We start from the raw sequence: 23,654 nt of genomic DNA on the forward strand, positions 1-23,654 counted from the left end.
CCTGAAGGACAAAAGTCTGATGGGCCATACACACGGTAGGTTTGGACTGATGAAACTGGACTTCAGTCCGTTTTCATCAGTTTGAACTGATCGTGTGTACAAGGCCTAAGAGGAGACAGAAGCAGATGGAAGCAGCATGAAAGGGCTAAACAGGGTATAGAAATCCTCACCTATTTCCATGTGTTCATTTCTTGCTGGCCAGATAAGTGAAAAGTCACTCTTTTGCTGGCATGCTGCTGTGTTTTCATCGGTGAGGAAGCAAAGTCTCTCTCATCCAGACAGCGATTTAGCAACACGTGGACGTATTTCCTCTGCAGTTTTTAGTGATCCTTTTGATAGCATGCCCTGACCAGTAAGTGGATCATAAATGTGACATAACCCTATAGTAAAATCATTATATTATGAGGCTTGAATAGAAGAGGGAGGGGTTTTATTAAATTAGAACTATAGACAAAACTTTTTTTTTTCATTTTGGATAGAGCAAGGGAGGGTTATAGTCCCTGGCAGATATTTTTTCACCATTTGTGTCTCATTGCAGAGATTTCCCTTTACTTCCTGTCCCATAGCCAAACAGGAAGTGTGCGGAAATACCTGCAAATTAATGGAATTCCTTGGAGACCCCCAGGTCACCATAACTAGTGTCCCCATTGGAAGATCTCCCCTCTATTACTTTTCTGAGGACAACCCAACATTTGTGATTTTCTTTACTTTCACTTTCAATGAGAAAGGTTAAAAAGAACAAATAGAGCGGGGGAATCTCCTTAACGGGGGCACAGGCAGCTATAAAAACTGGCATTGGTTCTAATCCCTCTCCACTCTATCCAAAACGTGAAAGAAAATTTGATTTTAGTTATACTTTAAAGAGGAAGTAAACCCTCTCTTAAAAAAAAACCTGCAAGACAAAGGCATAATGAGCATTATGAATTACTTACCTGAGAACAAAACCCCCGCAGCGGTCCTCTGACACCTCCTCCGTCGCCGCCATGATATCCGGAGTGACTTCCGGGTATCGCTGCTCCGGCGCTGTGACTGACTGGAGCAGCGATTATGTCATGATGCCGTTAGTAGCAGCACGCTCAGTGTGCCTGCGCGCCGTTGTCTACTGTGCATGCACTGTAGACATCGGTGCTGTCTTTCTTGGAAATATCTCTGTGTAGGTTAAGGAGATATTTCTTGGACCTACAGGTAAGCCTTACTCTAGGCTTACCTGCAGGTCAAAGTGGTCTGTGAGGCCTCGTACACACGACCGAGTTTCTCGGCAAAAACCAGCAAAAAACTTGCTGGGAGATATTTTTTTGCCGAGGAAACCGGTCATGTGTACATTTTCGTCGAGGAAACTGTCGAGAAACTCGACGAGCCAAAAAGAGAGCATGTTCTCTATTTCCTTGATGGGAATGGAGAAAATTGGCTTGTCGAGTTTCTCGACGGCTTCACAAGGAACTCGACGAGCAAAACGATGTGTTTGGCCCGTCGAGTTTCTCGGTCGTGTGTACGAGGCCTCAGGGTTTACAAACTTTAAAACTCCATTCGTTTTTTCCCTGTGAGCCCAGGACGGCTTCATGATGTTCCCTCAGGGGGTAGTGTCATTGATGCCTTGGGCTCACGGGAAGTGGGTTGAATGATACTGGGCAAGATTCATCCCAGAAGAGGACCAACACCAGATCTCAGCGCAGTGAGTCTGAGAGAGAAAGGTGAGTATTTAATCTAGAGCTGATGTTTTTATTTTCTGAAGTGAAAGGCAATTGTTTAAAAAAACGGAAACTGGACTTTAATACAACAAAAACATGGAAGAGCAAACATATAAATATTTTAAGTCACATAAAAAAAAACGTTACTTAACCCTAAAACTGACGGATGTGGAGCCTGGAAATGAGCTGGCAGCCTACCTTCTCCATCTCTATACTCTTTCCAGACACAGGTACAAGTCCCTTTTAATGCCACGTACACACGGTCGGAATTTCCGACAACAAATGTTCGATGTGAGCTGGTTGTCGGAAAATCCAACCGTGTGTATGCTCCATCGGACACTTGCTGTCGGAATTTCCGACAACAAATGTTTAAGAGCTGGCTCTCAATTTTCCCGACAACAAAAGTCCTTGTCAGAAATTCCAATTGTCTGCAGCCAATTCCGACGCACAAAAATCCTATGCATGCTCAGAATCAATTCGACGCATGCTCGGAATCATTGAACTTCTGAATTTTTCTCGGCCCGTCGTAGTGTTGTACGTCACCGCGTTCTTGACATTCTGAATTTCTGACAACATTTGTGTGACCGTGTGTATGCAACACAAGTTTGAGCCAACGTTCCATCGGAAAAAAATCCACGGTTTTGTTGTCGGAATGTCCGATCATGTGTACGCAGCATTATACACTTTTAAAATGCAGCAAGAGTTTGCATACTCACCCTTTGGAGGCATCCTTCAGCTCATGGTTCTCTAAAATGAATGACATCAGACCTATGGAAGACCTGACTGTCTAACTCAAACACCAGGAGGAAACATTTAGACAAGCATAGTTTTACAATATACAATTTACATGCAAGAATAGAGTCAGGCCTCGTACACACGACCAAGTTTCTCGGCAAAAACCAGCAAGAATCTTGCTGGGAGATATTTTTTTGCCGAGGAAACTGGTCGTGTGTTCATTTTCGTCGAGGAAACTGTCGAGAAACTCGACGAGCCAAAAAGAGAGCAAGTTCTCTATTTCCTCGACGGGAGTCTCAAATTGTCTCGTCGAGTTCCTGGTCGGGCTGGTTTCCGATGAGAAACTCGAGCGTGTGTATGCTAAGAAACCCGCGCTTGCTCAGAATAAAGTATGAGACGGGAGTAAAAGTAGCATTTGTAATGGAGATAACACATTTTTCAAGCTGTAACAGACTGAAAAGTGCAAATCGTCTCTTGACAAACTTTTACTTAACACGCAAACTCATGAGATTAGCAAAACCAGCCCCAAGAGTTGTGCCAGTGGAATCGAACTTCCCCTGCCGTTGTATGTGTTGTATGTCACCGCGTTTGAGAACGAGGAGATTTTGTCTTGACAGTGTGTACGCAAAGCAAGCTTGTCGAGTTCCTCGACAGCCTAACAAGGAACTCGACGAGGAAAACTATGTGTTTCGCCCGTCGAGTTCCTCGGTCGTGTGTACGAGGCTTCATTCTTACCAAGGGTTGTTTTTCCTTCACTCTTGACCACTCATAAGGGCCTCCACTTTTCTCACGCCCTCCCCTCCGACCAAGTGAACTTACTTCCTCCTATCTTCTCCTTTCATTTCCACTTATTTCCATCCCCCTTCCCTTTTTCCCCAGTCCAGACTCTCTCCTATACTTCTCTGTTTCTGTTCTTGCTACTATACCTGCCTTTTTTGATGTTTAAAAACAAAACAAAAAAAAAACGAAAGCACGGATGGTGTTTGTATGCACACTGTTTCAGACATGTCTTCTAAATATACAAATGACACACTACTGTACATGCAGCCACGCTGGTTGACACTGCTCATCTGTCATTCAGACTATGGATTGCCTTGAATAGCTTGCTACTCATATTGTATTTGTTGAGCTGATTGTCTTTTTTAACGACCTACCATATAAAAATGCCATTTGATGTAATGTAATGTATTGTATTGCTATCCTGGATTGTGAAAATAACCTTCCTATAAAATGTACCGCAGAAATAATTAAATTTGCTTACTGAAATTGCACAATTCATTCCATTTAATATCATGAGGATGAAATAAAAATGTCAGATTTTCTTTTTTTTAGTTCATCTTCTTCACCATTTCACAAATTTAGAGTAAAGAGATTTTCCTGGGGGCAAATGGAGGTTAGCGCTTTATAATTGTTTCCATCGTCTGAGTTTCCCTGCCAGGAGGAGGCAAAAATGGTAACCTGGCATTCTCTGTTGTTCCTTCCAAAGCAAATGATGACATATTTTGCTGATTGTCAGGTAGCTGGCAGGACTAGGCAGAACTGTGTTGTTTTTCTTTTCGCTAGCTTGCAATGTGTTTAACATATGTTTCTCTGGGCTAAATTGTCATAAATAGCAGAGATAATGAGGCAGCTATTATACTTGAAACTCTTACAGCACCAGAGCTGGAATAAGGCTACAGAATTGTTCTCCTGATTAAATTATTATGTTCTCGTGATATAATGCAAAAAGTATCCCAATTAATTGGGAATGACTACTGAGAAGTGTTGCAGGTCTGTCCAGCAGGAAGTCAAACCAAGCGTGAATTCTCTGGTTTGGCGATTTCTCTAGCTTTTTATCTGGATGAGCTGGAATGTCTTTGCTGCCTTTAAAGCAAAAATGCTTTGATTTATGGTTCGATAATTATCAGTAGATTATCTCTGGTGGTTCTAGAATGTTTTCTTATAAAAAATGAGAGAGTGGAACAATTCTGTCTCTGCACATTGTTTGAATAAATACATGTGCCATAGATCTATGCACTTAAAGGGGTTGTAAAGATATGTTTTTTTTCTAAATAGGTTCCTTTAAGCTAGTGCATTGTTGATTCACTTACCTTTTCCTTTAATTTCCCTTCTAAATGTTTTTTTTCTTTGTCTGAATTTCTGACCTCCTGTTCCTCCTCAGAAAGCTTTCCACCATCATCCGAGCCATTCTGGCTGGGGGTTAGTCAGCGTGCTCGCCCCCTATATTGGGACTATATCCCTGCGGGGAGACGCTGTGATCAGTTCTTCCTAATTTACTGGCAGGCAGGTGATTGTGCTAGCTGCAGTATTCGTATGTGGTTTATTGCCTGTGTCCTCTGTAGTTTGCACCTAAAGCTACTTGTTTTTTTACTGACCGTGTGCTCTGTAGTTTGCACCTAAAGATTCAGGCGCAGAGATTTTAATGATGCTCAAAGCGGTGGTTCACCCAAAAAATAAATTTTTAACATTACATTCAGCCGAGTTGTCCTAATGACAATCGGCTGTTTTTTTTTAATTTTTGTCGTACATACCTTATTTCACCGCCGCTTCCGGGTATGTCTTCTGCGGGACTGGGCGTTCCTATCTGATTGACAGGCTTCCGAGCGTCGTATACTACGCGTCACGAGTTGCCGAAAGAAGCCGAACGTCGGTGCGCAGGCGCCGTACAGAGCCGCAGCAACGTTCGGCTTCTTTCGGCAACTCATGATGTATGCGACGGTCGGAAGCCTGTAAATCAGATAGGAACGCCCAGTCCTGGAAAAGACATACCCGGAAGCGGCGGTGAAATAAGGTATGTACAGAAAAAAAACAAAAAAAAAAACAGCCGATTGTCATTAGGACAAATTGGCTGAATGTAATGTTAAAAATGTATTTTTGGGTGAACCCCCGCTTTAAATTAAAGTCCCATAGACGTCAATGGTGTTCTAAATGTTCGCGCGAACGTTCGGTCCGTTCCAAGGTTCTGGTGCGAACCGAACGGGGGGTGTTCGGCTCATCCCTATTCCTCATTACTCAAGAATAAAGATGCTATGAGATAGCCAATGAGTGATTTAGCCCACCAGAGTTTTATTTATATATCAGTTTTAACCTTCTCTCTATTGCATTCTCTAAAGAGTTCTTTTGATAATATTGCTGTGCTTTCAGAGGATTTTGGTAAATCCTTGTTATGAGTGAAGTCTCACCTAGTGTTGGAATGATGTGTGGGGGAAACTTATGTTCAGTGCTGTCTCAACCAATGAGGAGGGAGTGTCCTGGGACAGCCGAGGCTATTGTGAACATCGCTGGATCTGAGAGAGGTTGGGATTGGGATGGCACTGCACGCATTCAATGCATGAAGGTAAAAAACCTTCAGCCTTTAGAACCACTATAATTTACTTATTTTAAGCAGGTGTCTATAAATCTGAGAAGGAGATCAGCAATGGCAGCTCCCTAGTTTATTTTATGAGGGCTTTACTTTAAATAGCTTTACAATAAGAACCTGTGCTTAGAATGATGTGTGGGGGCAACTTATGTTCATATCTGAGTGGTTAGAATTTTTACCTTGAAGCTCTGGGACCTTAATTTCAATCCAGTATGAGACACCACCTGCATGCTATTTCCATGTCTGTATAGGTGTCCTCCAGATGCTCCAACTTCCACACATGCTGATAGATACGTTTGCTTTTTCCGTAATGGCCTGTGTGTGGTTGGAACTTTAAATTGTGAGCTTTGGGTGACAGGGCTCTATGAACTCTGATAAAAATAATCATGTCAGTGCTGGACAAAAATATGTAAGCAATGATTAAAGATACAGGGCCAAATCCTCAAAAGGGATACGCAGGCGGAACTGCTGTTCAGCCTGCGTATCCCTGTGCCTATCTTTGGAACTGATCCTCAGAAGCAGTTTTCCAAAGATAGGCAGAAGATCCGACATCTGTAAGAGACTTACACTGTCGGATCTTAGGATGCAGTACCGCATCTGCCGCTGGGGGCATTTCGAGTCGAAATGCCGCTTTGCGTATGCAAATGAGGACTTACGGAGATCCACAAAGTTTTTCAGCTTTGTGTTTTCTGCGTAAGTTTACGTTTGCATACGTAAAATTAGTTCTGCTTTTAAAAAAGTGTAAACTAGTAACACCTTGTAAAAACAGATCTTTTTTTCGATCGCCGCGTTTTTTTTTTTAATTTTGATTTTTTTTTTTCGGCGCGTAACTTTTTTTTTACCCGACGCAACTTTATTGTCCCGTCGCAATCCACAAAGCCCGACGTAACGTAATTTTGCGCGCTGCCCGTCGGAAAAATGACGTCACGAGCATGCGCAGTACGGCCGGCGCGGGAGCGCGCCTCATTTAAATTGTCATCGCCCCCTGCAGAAGAGGACCGCCTTGCGCCGGAGACATTTAAGTTACACGGCCTGAAATTTCTAGGTAAGTGCTTTGTGGATCGGGCACTTAGGTAGAAATTTTAAGTCAGAGTAACTTAAATGGGAAAAGATAAGTTAGGCAGGATTTTTGAGGATTTGGCCCAAACTTTTTTTAAATTACACTATTTACACTATTGCACTATTTTGAGGTTTGCTGCCCCACCTACTGTTGCGCACGTACTATACTTGCAGAAAAGATAAAATTCATTATATATCTTATCTAAAAAGGAAAGTACATGAAGCTGAAATGGTTACAAAAAGAAACAGATGCAAATGATGAAGTTAAAAAGAATATTGTTCAAGCCATGTCCAGGCTGCATGGCATTTACTAAGAATTTCATATATACTGTATATATAATATATTATATCATATCATATTTGCATTTGGTTGTTAAGCATTGTTATCTCCTGTCTAGGTGTATGAACACCAAGATGGAAGCAAATCACTAAAGCTTGGAGACTTTGGACTGGCCACTGTGGTGGATGGACCTCTATACACTGTGTGTGGGACCCCAACATATGTAGCTCCAGAAATAATTGCAGAGACTGGGTAAAGTATTAGTAACATTTTCAAAAACCAAACAACTTAACAAAATGCCTTCTCTGCATTAATATTGTTTCATCTCTGTCACTGAGTGACATTAATATATTCTGCACCATGCAGCTTTATGACCGTTACAATGAAACTGTGAAAGGTGATGGCTATACGCAATCTTCACAAGAATTGACTGTACAGTATTCATTGTAATGCATTCACAGTGGGATTGGATGTGTAGAATTTGTTGCATCAACCATCTGTAATTTATATATAATCCTTCACGCCTCTTAGATGAAACAAAGGCAGCACAAGGGCTGTGCTGTATCTCATATATTGTTAGCTGGGAAAGACACAAACCATGTACTATCTTCCACAAATTATTTCAGTGTTGGTCGAGGTGAAGGTCACTCAACTAATGTAAGCTTATTCAGTAGGGTAAAGAGCAATGTGTAAAGTGCAGTTAGCCTTAGCAACCAATCAGAATTAATCTCTCTCTCTCTGATCTTACTCCAGGAAACTAATATCTTCTATGACGCGCTCGCTGGAATGTGCTTTTTCTATTCCAGTGAGTGCGAGATGTCGGCACCATGTCGCCGAGAATCAGCGTGATGCCGTCGTGCTGGAAACATATTCTCGGCGACAGGTATTGTATGAGGAAGTCTGTAATAGCGAAAAATTAGCCCAGTGCTTTTCAACATTCAAATATTGTGCCTCTTCTTTAGGGAATTGGTGAATTTATGAATTCTGAAAAAAATGCAAAAAATATAACATTAGACCAAAAATTATAATATAAACAAGTTGTACAGAAAGGGTTGTATACAACAACTTAGGCCCCGTACACACGACCAGTTTCCTCGGCAGAATTCAGCTTCCGACCGAGTTTCTGGCTGAATTCTGCCGAGAAACCCGGCCGTGTGTACACTTTCGGCCGAGGAAGCCGACGAGGACCTCGGCGAGGAAATAGAGAACATGTTCTCTATTTCCTCGTTGTTCTATGGGAGAACTCGGCCCGCCGAGGTCCTCGGCGGCTCCAGGACTGAACTGGCCGAGGAACTCGATGTGTTTGGCACGTCGAGTTCCTCGGCCGTGTGTACGGGGCCTTACAGTGATCAAAAAGTCAAGTAGCAGCTGGAATGAACGTGTTCAGCTGATTTCAGCTCCGTGATGTTGGACTGGGACACAAAAGACACCACTATTGCTGCAACTGACTGGATCAACAAATAAAAGGACATAACATATAATGATGAAATGTCCAAAACATTAACTGCAATCAAGTCCCTAAAAAACGAATACTCGCATTTAGAGAAATAAAGATGACCACAAAATGTAAGCAGGACATGGTCTTCCACCCAAATCTAATCCAAAAAAAAGGAAAAAAAAAGAAAGAGGGGAGGAGAAAAAGAGTTTAAACGTTCATACGCACAATGGACATATAATAGTGTCACTTCAGCTAGCATCTGTGTTCTTCACCTATAGCAGCCCCCTTTCCCATAAGGCCTACTTGGTTGCCCCATGTCATCATGCTATAGTGCCTGGAAACCTCACCAGGACAGGCACGAACTGAGCACAGTGAACAAGTACTTGAACTGAACACATTGAACAGGTACATGCGATTGGCAGACAGGTACAGTAGTCAGTGACAGTCCGGGTTCAGACTGGAATAAGACCAGCAGCTGTGATGGAGCAGGAGTGCTACATGCTCCTGACAAATAGAATATTTAATCCATTAGAGCAGGGGTGTCAAACTCAATTTCATTGTGGACCACATCAGCATTATGATTGCCCTCAAAAGGGCCGGTTGTATCTGTAAGATTAGATGTCCAGCACATTCCCTCCCCATATATTAGATGTCAAGAGCCACCCCACCATCAGACGTTGAGTCCACCACTCTCCCTTCACAGTGCACCCCCCTTTGCTTATGCTGCTGCTGGGAAGAATCTGGGTGCATTGCTTGAAAGCAGAAAGTAAAGGTATGGAGGAGGACCAGAGGAGGGCTGGTGCTCTCCTGCAGCTGCAGGAGAGGTGCGAGTGCCACATGAAATGGCCTGGAGGTGCCGGATTCGGCCCACGGGCCTTGTGTTTTACACCTGTGCATTAGCGCACATGGGATACCTTATTATAATAAGTTAGCTGATGACCTCTCTTGTCTTGAGTACAGGTCAGTGCCAGAAAAACCCAGTGACCCAAAGGCAATACTCATTAACAGAGCAGACAAAAAAGGGAAGGTTTGGCTTAATTTATAATCCCAACCTGAAACATGCACAGGAATACATTTCAAGACATATTTTATGGTAATCATCCCTGATCATAATAACAACCTTTAACCTCTTGACGACCGCGCCATAGACAAAAGAGGGCGGTCGAGTTATTCTGGGAGGACGTCTATGGATGTCCTCCCGTGCACGCTCGCGACAGTGTCCGTGCTCGCCAGGTTCACGGAACCTGGCGCAACACGGATCACGGTAAAGGACAAATGAAAGCGGCCCTTTACCACGTGATCGCTCCCTCCAATGAGGGAGCGATCACAATGTAAACAAACAGGGGTCACAGAGAGGTCCAGCTCTCTTCTCTCCTCACAACGATACAGCGTGTGAGGAGAGAAGAGAGTACTTTTTTTTTTTGGAGAACTACAGTGCCCAGAAGTGCCCTACAGTGCCACACAGTGTCAATCTGTGCCACTACACTACACATCAGTTCCCCTACAGTACCAATCTGTGCCACAACAATACCCATCAGTGCCACTACAGTACCCAGCAGTGCCACCAGTGCCACTACAGTACCCAGCAGTGCCATCAGTGCCACTATGGTACCCATCAGTGCCACTAGTGTCCATCAGTGCCACCACAAGGCTCATCAGTGCCACTACAAGTCTCATCAGTGCCACAACAAGTCTCATCAGTGCCACATCGGTGCCACCAGTGCCCATCAGTGCCCCCATGCCACTTCAGTGACCATCGGTGCCGCCAGTGTCCACCAGTGTCCCATCGGTGCCACCTTTGCCACTTCAGTGCACATGGGTGCTGCCAGTGTCCGTCAGTGCCACATTACTTATTTGCAAAATTTTATAATAGAAATTAAGATTTTTTTTTAGTTTTTATTAAATTTTCAGTCTTTTTTCATTTATAGCACAAAAACTAAAAAACCCAGAGGTGATGAAATACCACCAAAAGGAAGCTCTATTTGTGGGGAAAAAAAGCCCAAAAAATGTATATGGGTGCAGTGTTGCATGACTGAGTAATTGTCATTCAAAATGTGAGAGCACTGAAAGCTGAAAATTGGTCTGGTTAGGAAGGGGGTTTAAGTGCCCAGTGGTCAAGTGGTTAATAACCAAAGATTGATACCGATACCAAATGTGGTCCATGCCCCTAGGATTACCACACATTACAATCTGACTGTACAATCTTTGTTTAATCAACACTATATTTAACAAATCTTTGTGATATGAGGAACTAACTAATCTAGCTAATCAAATTGTACCCATTCAGAGAGGTTCCTGCACTACATAGATGTTGCAAGATCTAAAGTAGATTGCAAAATCAGATTGTGACCTGTATGGTGAGCTGTACTGTAGGTTGCTCTTATGCCTAGTACACGCCACTATTTTTATTTTGTTATCTGGTCACAATCACAACGGTAACAATCCAATGTGGATCTCTATGGAGATGTGAACCATCTCCATAGAGATTAGTGTTTTTTCTCCCCTCCAGCGTATCTAAGCGTCGCGCTTCAGGCGTTTTGTCGCTCAGGTGTGAATGGAGCCTTATTGTCAGGACTCCTGGCTGATTACTAACATGTGTGTTTCCTTAGGTATGGATTAAAGGTGGATATATGGGCTGCTGGCGTAATAACTTACATCCTACTGTGTGGCTTTCCTCCATTCCGTGGGTAGGTATCTGCCTGGATTCATTTTTATATAATCCTATAAGGACCTAAGCCAAGCACTTATATTTGAATACATACTATAATTTGGAAATGCAGTGAAAAAATGAACTATATTTAAAAGGTAATACAACTGTACCCTTCGAAAAAGAGCTGGTATGGTGTGGTTTATTCAGTTCTTGATTTCTTAATTGTAGTAATTCATAGCAGCCAATCAGAACCTGGAATGTGCTGGTATATTTTGAGAGGCTTCTATTCTGATTAGTTTTATTGGTTATTGCACCTAAGAATTCATACTTGATTGTAAAGAGATTTGTTTTAAATAATAAACACGACATACTTACCTTGTCTGTGCAATGGTTTTGCACCAAGCAATCTGATCCTTCTATTCTGGGATCCCTGCCAATGCTCCTCCTCCCTTCTAAATGCCCCCATAGCAGGCTGCTTACCTTGGGGGCACTTGTGTGTGCTTGTGCGCATCTATTAAATATACAAGAACAAGTCTCCTGCGCTCTGATATTTTGAAGGGAATACTATGCAGTGGTGCAGTTATCATCTAGAGTCTTGCAGCCCTCCTCAGAATCGTGGGTATTCATGAAACTATAAAAGAGAAGAAAAAGAGCGGAAGGCGCACCGACCTCGTGTGATACTGATAAAAAATATATTTATTCCAATAGTAAAATCAATGGTTATACTCACAAATTTGGAGTTAAAAACAGGCTTTAAAAATGAATACAGCAGATATCCAGATATCCACGTGGTCTGCAGTGCTCCCTCGCCACAATCACTACGGCGAGGGAGCACTGCAGACCACGTCAGCTCTGAGGAAAGGGGTACGCCCCCGAAACGCGTCAGCTTTTATTTCTACTGATTGGTTCAAACGATTATTCGTGTTCCACTGACGATGCTGGATATCTGCTGTATTCATTTTTAAAGCCTGTTTTTAACTCCAAATTTGTGAGTATAACCATTGATTTTACTATTGGAATAAATATATTTTTTATCAGTATCACACGAGGTCGGTGCGCCTTCCGCTCTTTTTCTTCTCTTTTTGTGCGCATCTATTGCCACACGCGGTCCCACTCATCGCTCTCTGCTTACTGAATTTGATTGACAGCAGCAACCGCCAATGCGAGAGAGCAGCGTCACTGTTCTCAGGCACAGTGCTGGTTCAAAATGAGGCTCGGGTAAGTATTTTGGGAGTTGGGGGGAGCTAATCACAGAAGGTTTTTTATCTCAATGCAGAGAATGCATCAAGGCAAAAAAAAAAACTTCCTGCCTTTACAACCACTTTTAATGTATATTTTTTTCTAATAAGGTTGTTCAATGCTGCATATACACTGTTAGGCCTCGTACACACGACCGAGGAACTTGTCGTAAATGAAACATCGCTTTCCTCAACGAGTTCCTTGTTAGGCTTGTCGAGAAACTTGACAAGCTTTCTTTGCGTACACACTGTCAAGACAAAATCTCGTCGTTCTCAAACATGGTGACGTACGACACATATGACGGCAGGGGAAGTTCGATTCCACTGGCACAACCCTTGGGGCTGATTTTGCTAATCTCATTTTACTGAATGTTAAGTCAAAGTTTGGTCTGAGACGATTCACGCTTTTCAGTCTGTTACAGCGTGACAAATGTGCTATCTCCATTACAGACGCTACTTTTACCGAAGGTGCGCTCCCGTCTCATACTTTATTCTGAGCATGCGCGGGTTTCTTAGCATACACACGATCGTGTTTCTCGTCATAAACCAGCCAGACGAGAAACATGACGAGGAAATTGAGACTCCCGACGAGGAAAAAGAGAACTTGTTCTCTTTTTTTCTCGTTGAGTTCCACAACAGTTTTCTCGATGAAAAACATACACACGCCCGTTTTCCTCGGCAAAAAAGCTCTGCCACCAAGTTTCTTGATGGATTCTGTTGAGGAAAACGGTCGTGTGTACAAGGCCATACTCATGAATGAACACCAAAGCCTTCTGGAAAGATCTCCGGTTTCTTTGCATTTTCAAAAATATTAATTTGAGGTTCCAAGTGGGTTCTATTTTTATTGCTGAGTGACAATAACATTTTAGCATTTTATCACATAGTTGTCCACAAGAAAAAAAAAAATTGTTATTTCATGCAGGAAATTAGACACAGTTGGCAAGAATGACTTTAAGCATGAAGTTAGTAATTTTGAATAGCTAGAAGGAATAGGCATTGTGCAGGTCTGATCAATTGCATACATATTCATCACATATATGCAGTTTTCTTAGTTTCTTAACATAACAAAAATTCTATAAATGTTTGCATTCAAATTTCACACATCATTTTTTTTCTGTGGGGTTGCGGTATACATCTGTCTTGGAATGATTTTAAAATGGTAAATTCTTTGTGATATACTGATATGAGGGTTAAAATAGTCTGTGCATGTTATTATTATTTTTTTATTACTATCTAGCACAAAATGCATTTTTTTATACCTTTTCCGTGTTACTTAGAAGCGGAGATGACCAGGAAGTACTTTTTGATCAAATCTTAATGGGACAAGTGGATTTTCCATCACCTTACTGGGATAATGTGTCTGACTCTGCAAAGGTAACAGGAAAACTAGTAATACTAAAATCAGAATATGGTTCATGGCATGGTTCAATGAAACTGTCAGAAGAGTGCAGTACTAACAGGGGAATTCGATTTTGATTCTCTCATGTTTTTGCCTATTATCATATGTAATAATTAGACATCCTGTTCCTGTAGAACAGGGTTATCCAAACTTTCTAAACAAAGGGACAATTTACTGCCCTTCAAACTTTAGGGGGAGCGGATCATGGCCATTGGGAGTAGACAAAGGTGGGAAAATACAATGCCCCATCGTTGGTGTCAGTCGGAGAAATTGTACCCCATTAGTGATATGATTGGGAGGAATTGTGTCCCATCATTGGTGTCATTGGGAGGAATTGTATTTAACCATTGGTGTCTTTGGGCCCCCCTCGTTGGTGTTATTGGGAGGAATTATTTCTATCATTGGAAGAAATTGTGCACCATCATTGGTGTCATTGGAAGAAATTTTGCACCATCATTGGTGTCATTGGGAGGAATTGTGCCCCTTCATTGATGTCAGTAAGGAGAATTATGCCCCATTGTTGGTATCAGTAGATAAAATAGTGCCCCCAGAGCCGAATAAAAGCAAGCAAAGGGCCACATCTGGCCCCTAGGCCTCACTTTTGAGACCACTGCTGTAAAAGGTGTGTAAATATGTCATTGCTTTATGCAGTAGCAGATTATGATTAAGAAGAATGAATTTCATATCTGATCTTGGATCTTTGAATTTAAAACCAGCAGTGCCTTATCATCTATAACCACCAGTGAGCCCATAGGTTATACCTTGCTGGCTTCAGATCAGGGGGCCAGATTCACGTAGGTGAGCGGTGGCGTAACGTATCGTAGATACACGATACACAACAATAATAAAATCCTGTTTTACTATATATCCTCTATAAAACGGTGTATCGTAGATACGTTACACCGCCGCAAGTTTTCATCGCAAGTGCCTGATTCACCAAGCACTTGCGATGAAAACCTACGCCGGCGGCGACGTAGCGAACGCGAAAATCCATTGTGGATCACCGTAACTACTAATTTGCATACCCGACGCTGGTTTATGATGCAAACTCCCCCCAGCGGCGGCCGCGGTACTGCATCCTAAGATCCGACAGTGTAAAACAATTATACCTGTCGAATCTTATGGATATCTATGCGTAACTGATTCTATGAATCAGTCGCTTAGATAGAAACAGGGATACGACGGCGTATCAGGAGATACGCCGTCGTATCTCTTTTGTGAATCTGGCCCATAGTAACTAGCTATAATGTAGATATGCTTTTAATTTGCTTTCAGGCCCTGCATGCTTTGGACTGTGCCAACACTGTTAAGCTGAGTACAGTACATATTATCTAATCAATAAACCCTATAAGCAGCTGCTGGGGGCTCTGATGAGCACTAACAGAACCAATCACAGATGGTTAAGTTCTATTTGTAGATATAGTATCCCGTGCCTTATGGATGATTAATATATGGTATTATATGGTATTATTATGATAGCATAGACTAAAATTAATCATAATGACTGGGACTTTTTTGATACCAAAAAGGGTACATGACAGATTTTTTTTATTTGTTTTATAGAGGATATATAGTAAAACAGGATTTTATTATTGTTGTGTACACAGGACAGGTCATGATAGCAGACGGGGTATAATATGACGATAGGGAAAGTATTTTGATGTTGCTTTAATACCCACCTCCATCTCTCTTTTTTAGGGACTAATCACCATGATGCTGCAGGTTGAAGTAGACCAAAGGTATTCTGCTCTGCAGGTTCTTGAACACCCATGGGTCAATGTAAGTGCTCAAATATTATACCATGGCTACAGTTTTTTGAAACACATAAGGCAGGACAGAATAAATATATATGTTTTCTTTGCTCTTACCTTTGCCATAACTTGTTGATAAAATAAGAAAATTGTAAATACATTTTTCAAAGTTTCACATTATGTAATAAAACGTTGTGCTAGTTGTGTAGATTCTTTTTGTATTAAAGTGGTTGTAAACCACTGAAATTTAAAATAAACAAAACATATCTTTCTATAGTTTGTATTTGCCTTGATCCAAAGCACCTAGTGTGATTTCTGTTTCCTTTTTCATTTCCCTGTTATCTGCATGAGTCACATCTAAGAGCCTATTCTGACACCAGGCAATCCCAGGAGATGGCCCCACCCCCACCCCCCCTCAAGCACTCAGCAGGTGATTGACAACCTCAACTGTGCATGTTTCCCTATGAGACTGTGTAGAGGGGGTATGTGTCCATTCCCTCCACTCAGCTCTCCTCTTTGTACTGCACAGTGTGTGACATCGTATCCCCACCCTCTGCCTTCTGAATCCCAGAAATGCTGTGTAAAACGTGTCCTTTAGGAGGCTGTAGAGACAAGAGTGAAGCAGTTAAACAGGTACAACTTATGTAGGAGGATATTTTTTTTTATCTCTGTGTTTCTCCAGAGGCTAGTCACTTCAGTGGATAAATGTAAGGCCCCATACACATGACCGAGTTTCTCGGCAGAATTCAGCCAGAAACTCGGTCGGAGCTGAATTCTGCCGAGAAACCCGGCCGTGTGTACACTTTCGGCCGAGGAAGCCGACGAGGACCTCGGCGAGGAAATAGAGAACATCTATTTCCTCGTTGTTCAATGGCAAATTTCGGCTCGCCGAGATCCTCGGCGGCTTCACAAGGAACTCGACGGGCAAAACAATGTGTTTTGCCCGTCGAGTTCCTCGGTCGTGTGTACGAGGCCTAACACTTTATAATAGCTTGAGAATTGCTTCTTAGAATTTTTCTTCCTAAAGTTAATCACTGGGAAAAAGCATAACTCGCTTTCAACACATTTTCAACCTATAAGGGTAACTCCACTTCCATGGAAAAACTATAGCAAAAAAAAAAAAAAAGATATAATACAATTGCTACACAAGCCATAGTGCAATTGAATGGTATTAAAGGTACATTTATTTTTATTTTCAAGCTGCAGCTGCTGTAATTTTCTTTAATACTCAATGCAATATGGCAACCTGGCGGCATTCTGTACACACACTTGGGGCTAGATTCAGGTATGTCGGCGAAATTTTGAGGCGGCGTAGCGTATCGCATATACGCTACGCCGCCGTAAGTCAGAGAGGCAAGTGCTGTATTCACAAAGCACTTGCCTCCTAAGTTACGGCGGTGTAGCGTAAATGGGCCGGCCTATGCGCGCCTAATTCAAATGTGGAACAGGGGGGCATGTTTTATGTAAATGACTCGTGACCCGACGTGATTGACGTTTTTCACGAACGGCAAATGCGCCGTCCGTGGACATATCCCAGTGTGCATTGCTCCAAAGTACGCCGCAAGGACATATTGGTTTCGACGTGAACGTAAATTACGTCCAGCCCCATTCATGGACGACTTACGCAAACAACGTAAAATTTTCAAATTTCGACGTGGGAACGGCGGCCATACTTAACATTGGCTAGGCCAGCTATTTGTTCGACTAACTTTACGCCGGAAAAAGCCTTACGTAAACAACGTAAAAAAATGCGCACGTACGTTTCTGAATCGGCATATTTAGCTCATTTGCATATTCTACGCCAAACTCAATGGAAGCCCCACCTAGCGGCCAGCGTAAATATGCATCCTAAGATAGGACAACGTAGGAGACTTACGCCGCTCGTATCTTAGCCTAATTTAAGCGTATCTGGTTTCCAGAATACGCTTAAATTTATGAAGGCGTAGATTCAGAGTTACGACGGCGTATCTACTGATACGCCGGTGTAACTGTACCTGAATCTAGCCCTTGGTGTACAGAATGCCCCTTGAAATCTAATTTCTTGCTTGTGTGAAGAACTCTGTACAAGTCAGATTTTCAGCCTTTTTTTTGTCTGAAAATGACCCCCTCGGCCTATACTCGAGTCAGCGTACCTGAGTCCATTGCCGCCTGACCTCACCGCGCCCATTGCAGAATCCGATCCGTGTACCTGAGTCCGTGACATATTCAGACGACGGCCGTGCAGTTTTAAAAACTTGCGCTCCTCCTTGTGCTGTTCCGTGATAGGCGGAACACTCGGTTTCCCAGCAAACACTGTGTTCAGTGTTCCTCCTATCACAATCCCCCTCTTGTCCTCTCGTCTATCATGAATGAGAGGGCGATCGTAATAGGCGGAACACTGAACACAAGCGGAACACTCAGTTTTCCAGCAAACACTGTGTTCAGTGTTCCGCCTATCACAATCGCCCCCTCGTTCGTGATAGACAAGAGGACGATCGTGATTGGCAGAACACTGAACACAGTGTTTGCTGGGAAACCGAGTGTTCCGCCTATCATGGAACAGCACAAGGAGGAGCGCAAGTTTTTAAAACTGCACGCCCGCCGTCTGAATATGTCACAGACTCAGGTACACAGATCAGATTCTGCAATGGGCACGGTGAGGTCAGGCTGCAAAGGTAACGGGACGTGTCGGGGGAACCAACTGGATCCTGCCATTGCAAACAGTAGAGAGAATGTAGGTGAGAGGATGGTCGAGTTGAGGAGCTGTAATGGGCACAGTGAGGTCAGGCTGCAAATGCGCACAGTGAGGTCAGGCTGCAAATGGGCACAGTGAGGTCAGCCTGCAAATGGGCACAGTGATGTCAGCCTGCAAATGGGCACAGTGAAGCTGCAAATGAACATTGTTGACCCTCTTTTCCACTTACAGTAGCTGCTGCATTCTCACCCTAGGCTTATACTCGAGGGAATATGTTTTCCCAGTTTTTTGTGGTAAAATTAGGTGCCTCGGCTTATACTCGGGTCGGCTTATACTCAAGTATATACGGTAATCACTTCCAAAGGGATGCAGACACTGCAACACAAAAAGTGCACCAGCTGATTAAGGTTAATTAGTTACTCCCATTCAGAATCAGTATCCAAAACCACAAATTGGAAAAAACATGCAATATACATAGAGCACTCAGAGGATATCGTTTTTAGCTTTTAGTTCTCAAATTCAGATTATACAATTTTGTTAATGCTTTTTTTTTTTCAATTTAAGATGACTGATAATTACAATTGGCCAATTTTGTGATTGCAGATACCAGTATAAACAGCCACTACACTAAACTGCACATTAATAGTAATAACACTTGTGTGCTAAAATAATAAATGTATGGTATATCATTATTTCATCTGTTGTGTTGACATTAATTGCTGTCAATAACTATGTACGCTGATATAAATTTTCTAAATTTGATTTAACCGATTGCCGACCGCTGCACGACTATATAATGGCACGGCTGTGCAAAGGGACGTAGCTGTACGTCCCCTTTAAATCGCATAGTGGGTTTTCCATGTTCTGCCTAGTGACAGGACAGGGATCTACTGCTCCCTGTCATCGGGTGCAGTAATCACTGTTGTGTCACTCGTAGCCCACCCCCCCACAGTTAGAATCACTCCCTAGGACACACTTAACCCCTTCCCCGCCCCCTAGTGGTTAACCCCTTCCCTGCAAGTGTCATTTACGCAGTAATTCATTTTTATAGCACTGATCGCTGTATAAATGACAATGGTCCTAAAATAGCGTCAAAAGTGTCCGATGTGTCCGCCATAATGTCGCAGTCATGATAAAAAACGCAGATCGCCGCCATTACTAGTAAAAAAAATATATTTATAAAAATGCTATAAATCTATTGCCTATTTTGTAGGCGCTATAACTTTTGTGCAAACCAATCAATATACACTTATTGTGATTTTTTTACCAAAAATATGGAGAAGAATACGTATCGGCCTAAACTGAGGGAAACATTTTTTTTTTATATATATATATTTTTTTGGGGGATATTTACTATAGCAAAAAATATAGCTTTTTTTTTTCAAATTTACGCTATTTTTATTAATAGCGCAAAAAATAAAAACCACAGAGGTGATCAAATACTACAAAAAGAAAGCTCTATTTGTGGGAAAAAAGGACGTCAACTTTGTTTGGGTGCCACGTCGCACGACCGCGCAATTGTCAGTTAAAACGACGCAGTGCTAAATTGCAAAAGCCATTTCAAGCTATATTTCAAAGTTTTTCATTTCAACAAAGCCAAAGCCATAATTGGCTTGCTGAAATCATTTGCACTCAGTAGAAAAAGATGAAAATCAATGTACCGTATCTATGCCTAGCCTTAATTTGCAACTTTTAAAAGAAATCTGCACTCCTTTTTGTTTTATCTGACAATTAAGCACATGTTATAATCCAAACAAAATCATAGGACATTTATCTTCCTGAATATTCGTAAGAGTACATCCATCAGGAATCTGCAAGTCTATGGGATTTTTACACTCTAATTAATGAAAAGCCCTTGTAACCAATGTTATTTCATAAGCTTTGTTTAGACAGATGTTTTTTTTTTGTTTTGTTTCTTCTATCGAGATGAAAGACCTTTCTAGCAGATCTATTATTCAGCTAGCAACACACACATAAAAAAGCATTTTAAGAAGCCCTAGTTAGATAAATCAATGGGGTTGATTTGTTGAAGCAGTAGAGAATGTATTTACCTCAATAGGGAAAGCGTTTGGAGAGAAGTAGATCCATCATGTTTCTAATTTAAAGCGCTGGTTCACATTGCAGCTATTTGGGATGCGATTTGACATGTCAAATCGCATGCCAAATCGGTGGCTATTGCCGGCAACGGCACCATCCGCATCGGTGCAATGCCGACTTTTATTTCTGTACTTCTTTTGGCGACTTCGGGGTGCGATGTCTATAGACATCTGTGCAGAAACCTACACAGTTGTTTCTGAAATCGTCCCCAAATCAGGACTGACATGCGGGAATGAAAGCGTTCGAGTTCAGCTGAACCCGCACGATTTCATTCCCGCTGCCAGTGTGAACCTGGGCAAAAAGAGATCGAGAAATAGAGATAAAAAAAAATAGTGTTCCCATTCAAGTGGAAAAAAAAAAGTTTGATTTCCTGTTACTATCAGTTCCAGAAATGATGGACGCCAAGGTATTTAGGGGTGGATTTGCTAAAGACAAATAGACTTTGCACTTTGCAAGTGCAGTTGCTCCAGAGCTTAGTAAATGAGATAAAGCTTCACTTTGCAAAAAATACACAATCACATGCAAGGAAAAAAAAACAGCATTTTTGCTTGCACATGATTGGATGATAGAAGTCAGCAGAACCTTCCCTCATATACTAAGCTCTAAAAACAAATGCCCTTTGCAGAGTGCAACTGCACTTGAAAAGTGCAAAATCTATTTGCATTTAGTAAAGAAACCACATTGAGTGGGTAAGGCCCCATGCACACGAGACGCTGGTAAACTCGAGTTCAGAGGCATTTGGGCATTTTTTTCAACTGCCCCTGAACTCATTTAATGTTATCCTATGTGTCCATGCACACATTCATGTTTTTTTGCGTTTTAAAGCAGTTGGGTTTAGGCTCGTTTTTTCAGAAGCAAAATTTTGGGTTCAGACGCAAAAGTTTTTGCGTTTCAAAGCTTTGGGAGGGTCTACAATGTCTTTGTTATAAACGCTGATAGCCGCAAACGCGGTAAAACGCCGCTAAATGCGGCAAAACGCTGTAAAATTTGTGGCAAAAACTGGCGTTTTAAATGCCGGTTTTTGCCTTTGAAAACTTGAGTTTACATGTGTTTGCATTTGCTTCTCGTGTGCATGGGGCCTAATCTCCACATTGGGGACACAGCAGCAAAAAAACCTGAGCCTTCTAACCCATCCCTACTCTATCCAAAACGTAAAAAAAAAAGAACAGGATTTGCCTTTAGATACACTTTAATTTTCACATTTAAATTGTATTTGATTTTAAATAACATTTCTACTCCTCTAGATCGGTCTTTATATGTTACTGCTGAATCTGACAGTGTTGATTTTTTTATGATTATTATTATTATTATTAAACATTATTTATATAGCGCCAACAGTTTTTGCAGCGCTTTACAACATTAGGGAAGACAGTACAGTTACAATACAATTCAATACAGGAGGGATCAGAGGGCCCTGCTCGTTAGAGCTTACAATCTAGAAGTGAGGGTCAAATGGGAGAAAGGGTAGTAGCTGTTGGGGATGATCAGAAACAAAATGAAAATACAGTTGTTAGGTGTGGGTAGGATAGGCTTCTCTGAAGAGGAGGGTTTTCAGGGATCCTCTAAAAGCTAATAGAGTAGGAGATAGACAGGCCGATTGGGGTAAGGAGTTTCATAGGCTTAAAGAGGCTCTGGAAAAGTCCTGGAGACGAGCGTGGGAGCAGGTGATAAGAGAGCTAGAGAGCAGGAGGTCTTGAGAAATAATATAATGCTATATTTATTGGGCCAGATTCTCGTACAGCGGCGTATCTTTGCGCAGGCTTAACGTATGTGATTTACGTTACGCCTCCGCAACTTAGACGGGCAAGTGCTGTATTCTCAAAGCACTTGCTCCGTAAGTTGCGGCGGCGTAGCGTAAATCGGCCGGCGTAAGCCCGCCTAATTCAAATTTGGTACAGGGGGTCGTGTCGTGTGTTATGTAAAATAGCCATGACCCGACGTGACTGGCGTTTTTCACAAACGGCGCATGCACCGTCCGTGGACATATCCCAGTGTGCATTGCTCCAAATACGCCGCAAGGACGTATTGGTTTCGACGTGAACGTAAATTACGTCCAGCCCCTTTCACGGACGACTTACGCAAACGAACGTAAAATTTTCAAATTTCGTCGCGGGAACGACGACTATACTTAACATTGGTACGCCGCATATACGCCTCATATAGCAGGGGTAACTTTACGCCGGGAAAAGCCTAGTGTAAACGGCGTATCTGTACTGCGTCGGCCGGGTGTACGTTCGTGAATTTGCGTATCTAGCTGATTTACATATTTCAAAGCGTAAATCAGCGTACACGCCCCTAGCGGCCAGCGTAAACATGAATCTATGAATCAGGCGCATAGATACGACGGCACAACTCAGAGATACGACAGCGTATCTCCTCTGAGAATCTGGCCCATTGTGTCTATTTTTACTACTTCAAGACCAGGCCTATTTCTGACATTTGTTGTTTACAAGTTAAAATATGTATGTTTTGCTAGAAAACTACTTAGAACCCCAAACATTATATATTTATTTTATAGCAGAGACCCTAGAGAATAAAATGGTGGTTATGGCAATATTTTATGTCACACTGTATTTGCGTGGAATGGCGACAAACTATGGTACATAAAAACCTCCATAGGCAACAGTTTAAAACATTTTAATGGTTACCTGTTTAGAGTTACAGAGGATGTCTTCTGCTAGAATTCTTGCACTTGCTCTAACGATGGTGGCCATACCACACGTGTGTGATTTGAACACTGTTTACATTTGCCGGCGTAACTTACGTATGTGTTTCCTTTGGCACGTGAGCACACAAAAATATATATATTATTATTTAAAAGGCCCCAAACCCCTCCTCTGCATTTCAAAGTTCTCAAAATGGCAAGATCTCTATTTTAAAGAGAAAAGAGCGGAGGGCGCACCGACCTAGTGTGATACTGATAAAATGAATTTATTCAAATAATAAAATCAATCATTATACTCACAGATTGAAGTTAAAATCAGGCTTTAAAAGATAGTGCAGCAGATATCCATTTTTTTTAAATAGTGCCGCTGGCTACCGTTATGGCGTCACTTCTGTTTTTCTACATCGGCGACCCGATCAAAGCTGAATCTGGCTTTGTTCGGGACTCCGGCTAGCCGGCGGGCATGCCAGATGGTGGATAGGGACAGGAGACCCAGACAGAGCGACTGAAGGCAGCGGGAGGTGGGAAATCTCCTCCGGCTCCTTGTAATAACAGCCGAGCGGTTGTTATTACAAGAATGCCGACCGTCGGTTCTATAAAAAAGGACTGGGTGATGCCT

The 23,654-nt window shown here is 42.2% G+C and overlaps 1 protein-coding gene across 4 annotated transcripts in view; it reads left to right on the plus strand.

The window, feature by feature from the left end:
* The window catches only part of DCLK1 (doublecortin like kinase 1), a 477,375-nt gene that overhangs the window by 391,438 nt on the left and 62,283 nt on the right, over positions 1-23,654 (plus strand). For all 4 annotated transcript variants that reach the window (XM_040340400.1, XM_040340401.1, XM_040340402.1 and 1 more), the window contains 4 exons: positions 7,242-7,375; positions 11,171-11,248; positions 13,727-13,823; positions 15,547-15,627. In XM_040340400.1, the coding sequence (XP_040196334.1) occupies positions 7,242-7,375; positions 11,171-11,248; positions 13,727-13,823; positions 15,547-15,627 (390 nt within the window). The remainder of the gene's footprint in view (positions 1-7,241; positions 7,376-11,170; positions 11,249-13,726; positions 13,824-15,546; positions 15,628-23,654) is intronic.

The sequence above is a fragment of the Rana temporaria genome, chromosome 2, assembly GCF_905171775.1.
Source record: "Rana temporaria chromosome 2, aRanTem1.1, whole genome shotgun sequence".
Lineage (NCBI taxonomy): Eukaryota > Metazoa > Chordata > Amphibia > Anura > Ranidae > Rana > Rana temporaria.